Source organism: Mirounga leonina, unplaced genomic scaffold (genome assembly GCF_011800145.1).
Source record: "Mirounga leonina isolate KUSES-001 unplaced genomic scaffold, KU_Mleo_1.0 Mir_154, whole genome shotgun sequence".
In the NCBI taxonomy this organism is placed as follows: domain Eukaryota; kingdom Metazoa; phylum Chordata; class Mammalia; order Carnivora; family Phocidae; genus Mirounga; species Mirounga leonina.
The window spans coordinates 3,725,846-3,736,388 of NW_023270389.1; the positions used below are offsets into that span (position 1 = coordinate 3,725,846).

At 39.4% G+C, this 10,543-nt stretch overlaps 2 protein-coding genes across 2 annotated transcripts in view; one reads left to right on the forward strand and one right to left on the reverse strand.

Moving 5' to 3' along the window:
• LOC118013952 (myeloid cell nuclear differentiation antigen-like) overlaps positions 1-3,256 on the forward strand; it is a 50,574-nt gene extending 47,318 nt beyond the window's left edge. The window contains exon 11 of the mRNA XM_035009899.1: positions 3,174-3,256. The gene's annotated coding sequence lies outside the window, so the exon portion shown is untranslated. The remainder of the gene's footprint in view (positions 1-3,173) is intronic.
• Positions 3,257-8,377: 5,121 nt separating this feature from the next.
• Positions 8,378-10,543, reverse strand: part of AIM2 (absent in melanoma 2) — a 3,898-nt gene continuing 1,732 nt past the window's right edge. The window contains 3 exon segments of the mRNA XM_035009581.1: positions 8,378-8,557; positions 8,560-8,639; positions 8,893-8,971. Coding sequence (XP_034865472.1) covers positions 8,415-8,557; positions 8,560-8,639; positions 8,893-8,971 — 302 coding nt within the window. The 3' untranslated portion in view covers positions 8,378-8,414.

The following is a 10,543-nucleotide window of genomic DNA, read 5'->3' on the forward strand; positions in this document are numbered from 1 at the left end:
CTTTCTGATGGTGGGTCTTGTATTCTGGAGGCTTAGATGCCAAGAGTAAAATATATACCTGTTTTTATCTCCTTGAGTGATACCATTTTAATAACATATAGAAATAATAATATGCATTAATATATTAATAATATATTAATAATATATATTATTAAGATAGATACATGATATATATTAAACATGGTATATACATAGTATTTATAGTATAGATATACATTCAAGGTAATTTTGGTCATTTTGGGAAACCAGACAGTGAAGGAACATAGAAGTACTGAGTCCAGCTTCTTCATCTGCAATGAAAAAAGCGAAGTTTAGAGAGATTGAGGGAAGTCGTCAAGATCATAGCGTCCCTCAGCTAGTTCGGGAATGGATTTGGTGCTCAGATGTCACCGACTGCTAAGACTTCCTCCAAATCAGACTTGATTTATGGACCTTCAGGATTAAGAAGGCTTCACACAGAAATGATTTGTATCCTGAGCTACATACTCATAGTCTTTATGTTCTTACTCTTATTGCTTCAGATTTGTATTACTTTATACAAACTTTCTGTAATTGACTATTCTATAGGATGCAGATAATGGTGATTAAGAGTTAAAGAATGAGCTCTTGCAGTGACCTGTCCAATCGTGTTCTGACTCTCCTTACTGATGTAATGATTCCCTCTGGAACTTACTGCTTCCAAGCATACTGTGTCTCTAAAGGAGATAAACAGGATATGGCCCCCCACCCAAAAGAATTGGGGTCTTTGATTTTGTGTTCACCTAAATAGCTTCATCCTCTAATGCCATGGACCTGCTCTATCTTCTATTTTTGCACTTTGCCCCCTTTGGAGTTTCTCCTCTACCCCAGCATGAAGTAGGTGAGAAGCTAGAAGTTCCCCTAGATTTGAAGTGTGGGATCCAAGAGAAATTCACAGCTCAGAGATGCTATCTACCATCACAAACTCCTCATTGCTATAGTTGTACCAAGTGGTCTTAAGGTATTTAGGAGGCAGAGAAATATCTCCAAGTATCTCGAAGTATCACCGTATGGCTCTGATGAGAAGATGTACATCCAAACTAAATGCCTCGTTTTCTTCATTTGTAAAAATAGAGCTAATAATGGTGAAAACATAATAGTTATTATCTGTGGTGGCCATTAAACAAGGCATCTCTACAAAGCACTTAACAATTAGCTAGCCTGTAATATTTAGTAAAGAAAGCTATTACACTGCTGTTTTAACTTGCATTTCCTATTTAACGGTATGTGTTATAAATCTTTATGTGTCAGAACATAGTCATAAACTGTAGTCATATTCAATAACAAATTTATCATGACTATTTTAACTCATTGTTTACTTCAATTATTTTGAATTATTCTTTATTTAAAACAGTATTTATGTAATGCCCATAAGCCAACATATTTCTAGGTTAAATACCTATAAGTGGGGTTTTTGGATCAAGGAATATGAACATATGTGTTAATAATATTGCCAAATTGATGTGCCAATTAATACTTCTGAGAACACTGTTCTTAATAATTATATCATTATCACATTCATAAACTGCATATTATTAATCTAACAAATAAGATTTTAAAATCCTTGATCTGAGGGCATCTGGCTGGCTCAGTCATGTGACTTCTTGATCTTGGGGCTATGAGTTCAAGCCCCACGTTGGGCATAGAGATCATTAAATAATAATAATAATAATAAAATCCTTGATCCAGTTTTTGTGAGTCTTTAAAAAAATAGCTTCATCTTATTTATTATAAAAGCAATGGGTACTTATTCTAGAGAGATCAAAAACACAATCAAAAGGGTATTAAAAACATACACAATTTTATCTTCCTATGTGCTACATATTTTCCATTTTTTAAATTAAGGTATAATATGCATACAGTAAAATTCACTGTTATTAGTGCAAAATTCTTTGAGGTTCTTTTTAAAGATTTTATTTATTTATTTATAGAGTGTGCATGAGCAGGGGGAGGGGTAAAGGGACAGGGAGAAAGAGAAAGAATGTTTGTTGTTTTTTTTTAAGATTTTATTTATTTATTTATTTGACAGAGAGAAAGCAAGAAAGGGAACACAAGCAGGGGGAGTGGGAGAGGTAGAAGCAGGCTTCCCACTGAGCAGGGAGCCCGATGTGGTACTCAATCCCAGGACCCTGGGATCATGACCCGAGCTGAAGGCAGACACTTAACGACTGAGCCACCCAGGTGCCCCAAAGAGAAAGAATCTCAAGCCTACTCCACACTGAGTGAGGAGCCCAACACCGGGCTTAATCTCATGACCCTGAGATCATGACCTGAGCCAAAATCAAGAGCCACCAGGCACCCAAAGTTCTTTGAGTTTTTACAAGTGCCTGCAGTTTAACCACCACAAAATCAAGATCTAGAACAATTCAACTGTAGCCAAAATTTCCTTCATGCTACTTTATTATTTACTCTTCCCCCGATTCCAGGCTCCTGACAACCACTGATATAGTTTCTTTTTTTTTTTAAGTTAAATCTACTATTAAAGTATAATCGATGTATAATGTTATATTAGTTTTAGGTGTACAACATATTGATTCAGCAATTCTGTACATCATTCAACACCCACCATAAGTGTGGTCCACCTCTGTCACCATACATGATTACAATATTATCGACTATATTCCCATGCTGTACTTTTCATCTCCATGACTTATTTATTTTATACTTTTGCCTGTTCCAGAATTTCACAAAGTGGAATTAAAAATGTATATATGGGGCACCTGAGTGGCACTGTTGGTTAAGCGTCCAACTCTTGATTTTGGCTCAGGTCATGATCTCAGCATCATGAGATCAAGCCTGGCCACAGGCTCCCCTCTGGTCATGAAGCCTGTTTGAGATTCCCTCACTCTCTCTCTCTCTGCCCCAGCCTTCGCTTGGAGCACTCGCTCTCTCTAAAAAAATAAAATAAAATAAAAATGTGTATAGAGTTCTGAGTCTGGCTTCTTTCACTTGTATGATGCGTTTATGATTCATCCATGTAGTTGTGTGTATCTGTAGTTTATTCTTTTTTTGTTGTGTGGAATTCAATTGTGTGGATCTACCAAAGTCTGTTTATCCATTCCCCAGGTGAGGAACAATTGAGTGGTGTACATTTTTGCCTAATTACACATCAAACTTCTAGAAATATTCACATACAGATGTTTGTGTGGACACAGGTTATCATTTCACATGGAAAACCTTGGATCAAGATGCCGGTTCAAGGGCGCCTGGGTGGCTCAGTTGGTTAAGCGACTGCCTTCGGCTCAGGTCGTGATCCTGGAGTCCCTGGATCGAGTCCCGCATTGGGCTCCCTGCTCAGCGGGGGGTCTGCTTCTCCCTCTGACCCTCTTCCCTCTTGTGCTGTCTCTCATTCTCGCTCTCAAATAAATAAAATCTTTAAAAAAAAAAAAAAAGATGCTGGTTCAATACAAGCGTATGCTTAAATTTACAAGACAACTCCAAACTGCTTTCTAAAGTGACTGTAACATGGCTCATTCCCATCTGCAGTGTGTGAACATTTCATTGGCTCTGTGTCCTCCATGGGCTCAGCCTTGCACGTAGGTGTTAACTTTTTAAAAAGCCTGCCGAACTCTTTGCTAAGTGGTTGTGTCATTCGACGCTCCTACGGTTCTGGTTCCTTCCTGACCCCATCAGTACTTGGCGTGGCCAGTCTTTTTCAATTTCAGCCCATCGAGTTGGTGCATAGTTGCATCCCATAGCAGCTTTAATGTGAATTTCCCCTAAAGACGAATTATTTTGAGCAGCTTGTTAGGTGCTCATTTGCCACCTGTGTATCTTTTTTTTTTTTCCTTTTTAAAAATTCAGTTGTTCTTATGGAGTTTTAAGAGTTCATTATAAATTCTGGGAACAGGATCTTTAGCAGCTATGTGACTATCAAATACTAAGTCTCAAATTATGATATACTTTTCTATGCCTTAAATGTACCTTTCCAAGAGAATTTTTTTATGTTGATAAAGTTAAATTATCAAAAAAATGTGTCCTGTGTGCTTTTGGAGTTATATTTAAGAAATCTTTGCCTAAACCAACATCACAGATTTTCTCTTGTATTTCTTCTAGTTTTATAGTTTTAGGTTCTGCATTTAAGTCAAGGATCCATTTGAGTTAATTTTTATGCAGAGAGCAAGGTATGGATCAGGTTCATTTTTTTAAATATGAATATTCCATTCTGGTATTATTTGTTCAAAAATGATCCTTTCTCCATCAAATTGTGGTTGTAATTTTGTAGAAAATCAACAGATTGTATATGTGTGGGCCTATTTCTGAACTGTTACTTCCATTAGGTCTGAATGCCAATCCTTTTTCCAATATGACAAGCTATCTTATTATATATCTCTCTTTTAAAAATATTTTTTAGCCTATGCCTTAGAGCTTACAACACATGTCTTCAATCAGAAAGTATCTTCAAATATCATCATGCTACTTGGCATGTTGTGTAAGGATCTTCCAGTAGCATATTCCTAATTCCTCCCTCTCCTATTTTGTGCTATTGATGCCAAATATTTTACTTTTTTAAAATATTTAATTTATTTATTTGACAGAGAGAGACAAAGCAAGAGAGGGAACAAAGAAAGGGGAGTGGGAGAGGGAGAAGCAGGCTTCCCGCCCAACAGAGAGCCCGATGCGGGGCTCGATCCCAGGACCCTGGGATCATGACCTGAGCTGAAGGCAGATGCTTAACGACTGAGACACCAGGCGTCCCAGCCAAATATTTTACTTTTATTTATTCTACAAGCACATAATACTTTGCTAATATTTTTGCTTCAGACTAGGAATTGGCAAACAGTGGCCCATAGGCTTCGTCCAGCCCATTGACTGTTTTTGTCAATATGCTACCTGTTTTTGTACAGCCCACAAGTAAAGAATGGTCTTTACCTGTTTTTGACATTTGGGTGGAAAAAATCAAAAGAATATTGTATGACACATGAAAATTATAAAAAATTCCAATTTCAGCACCCATAATACAGTTTTACTGGAACATAAGCATGCTCATTCATTCATGAATTTTCCAAGAATACTGTTGTAGCCAGTTCAGAGGTCAGCAGCTATAACAGAGACTGTAGGGAATGTATAGTTCAGAGTAAATGTTTGGCCCTTTACAGAACATTTTGCCAACCCCGCCTTTTGAATATCCGTTATCTTTTAGAGTACTTAAAAATAAGAAAAACAAATTTTATAATACCTTTAGTGTACTTTTCTTTGTATAGATTTAAATTTCCATAGGGCTTTAAATTCCTTTGCCTGGGGCTCCTGGATGGTGCAGTTGGTTGAGTGTCCGACTCTTGGTTTCAGCTCAGGTCGTGATCTCGGGGTTGTGGGATTGAGCCCCAGGATGGGCTCCACACTTAGCACTGAATCTGCTTGAAACTCTCTCTCCCTCTCCTTCTATCTCCCCCCCACAATCCCTCTCTCTCAAATAAAGAAATAAATCTTTTAATAAATAAATTCCTGGGGCGCCTGGGTGGCTCAGTTGGTTAAGCGTCTGCCTTCAGCTCAGGTCATGATCCCAGGGTCCTGGGATCGAGTCCCACATCGGACTCCCGGCTCAGCGGGGAGTCTGTTTCTCCCTCTACCCCTCCCCCCTGCTCATGCTCTCTCTCACTCTCTCACCCATGCTCTCTTTCTCTCTCTCATAAATAAATCTTTAAAATAATAATAAATAAATTCCTTTGCTTAACATTTCTTAACATTTTCTTTAATTCAGTCCCACTGAGTAAATTACCTCAGTTTTGTGGGTCTGAAAATGTCTATTTCTCCTCCATGTTTGAATATTTTTTACTAGTTTGGAATTCTGCTTTGACAGTTGTCTTTATCTTTCAGAACATTAAAGATGTCAGTACATGGTCTTCTGGCTTCAATAGTTTCTGACGAGAAATCTGCTGTCATTCTTCTGTCTGTGTCTATGCGTCTCCTTGCCCATGCTGCCTTCAGGATTTTTGCTTTGTCTTTTAGCAGTTTGAATATGGTATACCTAAGTGTGTGTGGTTCATTACTAACATTTCATTATTATTATTTATTCTGCCTGGTGTTCTCTGAGATTCTTGGATCTGTGGTGATTTTTCTGTAATTAGTTTTTAAAAATTCTTTACCTTCATCTCTTTTCACATATTCCTTATGTCTCAATCTCTGTTCTCTTTATGGGATTCTAATTGCTGGTATTTTAAACTGCTTGCTATTGTCCCACATTTCTTAGATACTCTAATCTTTTCATTCTTTTCATTTTTTTCTTTTTAATGTTTCCATGTGAGTATTATTTATCCATCCCTAGGATCTTGACTCTTTCCTGTACTGTGTCAAGTCTACTGATGATTCTGTCATAGGCTGTCCTCATCCCTATAACTGTGTTTTTCATTTCTAGTATTTCCAATTCATTCTTTTTCTTAGTTTCCATTTTTCTACTGAAATTGTCCATCCAATGATGCATGTTTTCCATCTATTTGAAATACCCTAACTGATCGTTTGAACATCTGAATCCTATCTGACTTTGTTTTGGTTGATTTGTATCCTTTTTTTTTTTTTAAGATTTTATTTACTTATATGGGACAAAGAGAGAGGGACAAAGAGAGAGAGAGCATGAGCAGGTGGAAGGGCAGAGGAGAGGGAGAAGCAGATTTCCCACTGAGCAGGGAGCCTGACACGGGGGGCCCAATCCCAAGACCCTGAGATCATGACCTCAGCTGAAATCAGAGACTTAGCCAACAGAGCCACCCAGGCACCCCAAGATTGATTTGTCTCTTGACATATCTTTTTTCTTCTACTTCTTTGTGTGCCTCACAAATTTTATCAAAAGCTATCCATGATGGTAGAAATTGAGGTAGACAGTATTTCTACCTGGAAATGAGCACAGATTATCTTTTGCTATGACTTTACCATAGTAACTGAATTAATCTGGTCAGGAGCAGAGCTGGCTTTGAGATTTACTGGTGTTATTCACTCTCAGGGCACCACATGTTTAAACTTCTTCTAGTGCTACACCATTAGCTTTAGGTCTTCCCTTCACACCCAAACCTAAGAAGATATATCTTTTACATGCTCTTGATCATCCCTTAGCAACTGACTTGTTATTTGGTGCTTCTTTAGCCTGGCAGTCAGCAGCAGGTTGTGGAGTGATGGGGGAGTTCCTCACTCAGCATCGGCCTTTGGAAGGCATTGTATCCTAAGTCTTATGGGTGAGATTTTCACCCCTATCTTGTCCCTCCCTCGGATGTAAGAGAACCCTTTATATTCTGCTCCCAGAACCTATTTCTACCCTTTTTGCAGGAGTAGAACAACTTTTTTTCCCTCTGTTTTAATAGGTCTTCATCCATGTCCTGAAGATGGCAGAATTTTGCTTCAATTTTATTCATTCAATGGGTGTTTATTGAACAATGACAGTCTCCCTAAATGTCCACATAGAGCAGAGCCCTATCCTTACCCCAAACTAAACCTGACACAGGGCTGGAGTGAATGAGAAATAAACCTTTACTGTCACAATATGTTGTGATTTTGGAGTTGTTCATCCAACAGTGACCCCCTCCTGGCTAATCTGGGAGGGGGAGAACCCTGCCCGCTGCTGTTCTCGGGCAGCTCAGTCTGGTTGAAGGGGGTATATCAGGTATTCTCCAATTAAATGCTAGACCAGTTGATCTGAATTGATCCTTTCATTTCAATTTTTGGGCTTAATAACCTGCATGGATAAAAAATACATATAGTCTGAGAAGTAGTTGATCAGTTACCCCTTCTCTGCTTGCAGTGACTCCATCCTCGTAAAGTATACCTTTCTTTTCTTCTTATAAAATTATCTCCTTCCCTTCCTTCTAGTACATTTTTTTCACTCTTGAGTCTCTCTCCTTAAGTTATGTCTGGCCTGAGATATACAGTCCTGCTTAACAAGAGCATGGCACTGTCCCCTGTCTGCACTCCCACTCTTACAAAGACAGGAGCCAGTGGAAACAATGTTGCGGCATGGGGAAGAGGGCCAATTGGTGGCAGCAGCATGCACCAGTGTGAAGGACAGACAAAGGACAGGAGGAGGGAGGCGGCTCATCCTGACTCAGTTGCCCTGGAGTATGATCAGTGCAGGGATGTCTGGATTGACTCTGAGAAATGTGTCCTTAAGATGTTGGGGACTGTGCCTACTTTTACATACATCTCTCAAAATAATTTGCCCAACTTTGGGCAAACTGTCTGCATTAGACTTACAGTGTCACCGATGAACTCTGTGGGACTGTGTGGGCACCTTCATGTATGTCTCTGCCTTGTGAAACCCATGTCCTCTTGACTGTGTGGGTAGGATATGTGTTTCAGAAAAGGGAGGTTCCTAAGTTCTGTGAGATGCAGATATACTGAATATCATGGAATTTCACACCATATCCTGTTCTAGAGCACCTGTCCAGCTTTCTGAAAGTAAATACAAAATATCATCCCCTTGAAGGAGAGACTTTCCTCCATGCAACTCCCACCTTAATGAAACTGTGAGCCCCAGATTTCAACTATACTTTTTCTCCAGTTTTCAACAGCCTGAAGAATGTAAGTCAAAGTATATCCCCTTCCTCACATTGACTTTGTTCTGTTTTCCAAGCACCAATGCCTCCATGCTCCCTGTGTTGTCATTTAGGTCAAATAATATATGATTCTTCTGTTTTCTGCAAAGAAACCAACACCCAACCTTTGAGAGTCTAATTAAGAAATCAGTCAGATACTAGAAGTGCCGGCAACAGCCTCCAGAAGGAAATACAGATCTTCCTCCGCTTATGATGGGGTTATATCCCGATAAACCCATCATAAGTTGAAAACATCATACATTGAAAATGGCATTTAATACAACTAACTTACTGAACATCACAGTTTAGCCACACTTACCTTAATCGTGCTCAGAACACTTATACATGAACCTACAGTTGGGCAAAATCATCGAACATAAAGCCTATTTGATAGTAAAGTGTTGCATATCTCATGTAACTTATTGAATCCCATACTGAAAGTGAAAAATGGAATGGTTATATGGGGCAGAATGGTTGTGTGTCAATTGTTGACCCTGGTGATCACGTGGCTGCCTGGGAGCCACGGCTGGTGCCCAGCATCCTGAGAGGGTACCGTCCACACATCACTAACCCAGGAAAAGATCCAAATTCAAAACTCGAGGTACAGTTTCTACTGAATGCATATCACTTTTGCACCATTGCAAAGTCTAAAAATGGTAAGTTGAACAGTTCAAATTCAGATTTGAAAGAGGCAGGTACATAAGTAATACGTGTTAGCAAATTCAGGTAGACATAACTGTCTTACTTAGGACAATTGCCTCCTGTGTCCATCTTTCCAGTTCAAAGCTCCCCTCCTTTGGGAGGCCAGGATGGCCTGAGCCAATAACTGGCAGATGGAAAATATGGGGTTTTTCCAGGGCCAGTAGCCAGAGCAGGCAGTGGAAAGAAGATCCCAGAGTTGGAGGACAGTCACTTAAAACAACCAATCCAGAAGAGACATGAGCAAATGATGCAAAACCTAGTAAAGAGTCTAAGTAAGAGTTAGGAATGAGGGAAATAGAAATATTTACCCTAAAATGTGCCATTTGGCATGCAGATTGTTTTTAGCTGAAGGCAATTAAGACCCACAAGACTCAGGAAAAGTTTTTTTGCCTCTCCTTTAACTGTATAAAAAATATTTAGATGGGGGCCCTATACCAGGAAAAAAGCTATTACCCAAGATAACTGTTTATATAAAACAGACTTAGTGGTGTGGCAGGGCAAACATCTGTGTACCAAACATCGGATCTTCTCATTTTCCTGTGAACTGCCTTGCTCCTCTGAAGCCCCAGACCCCCGCCCCCTTCTCTTTAGCTTGGGACACAATATAAGCCTGACTGCCTGACAATCTCTGAGTCTCATATTTTTTATGGGGCCCCAGTTCATACAAAATTAAGTTTTTCTCCTAAATTTCTGTCTTATGTCAATTTAATTATTAGATCAGTCAAAGAACCTAAAAGGGAAGAAGGGGAAAGTTTGCCACTCTTATGGCAAATGACAAGAAATAACCACAATCAAGTACAACTCAAAAGGGAGCAGGGTATTGATCAGTTACATGAAAGATCGATAGTATGTTAGGTTTAATTTAATGGGCTAAATGAGTACATGTTTGTGGGTGGTTGCCATATTAAAGGCTCAGAACTGGGATGGAGAATATGGACGTCTTATCCAAGGTCATTTTTGGCTTGAATTTTCCAGGAGGATGGATTTGCCCTATCGGTTCCTTTGCAACTAACCCCAAACAGTAGGGCTCATCTAAGGCTCCTGGAGGCAGAGCAAGTGGGGTCCCTCCCTGTAGTCCTTCAGGTCTGACCCCAGTCCAGGGAAGTAGTCACAGCCAGTCCCTCTGAGACTCCGAGGCAAATACGTGATTAGTCCTCACTTCTAGTACCTCTCCTCAAACCAACTCTTTTCCTCCTCCTCCACTTTTCCTTCTCCTCCTCCTCCTCCTCCTCTTCTCCTTCTTCTTTTCTTCTTTTCTTCTTCTTCTTCTTCTTCTTCTTCTTCTTCTTCTTCTTCTTCTTCTT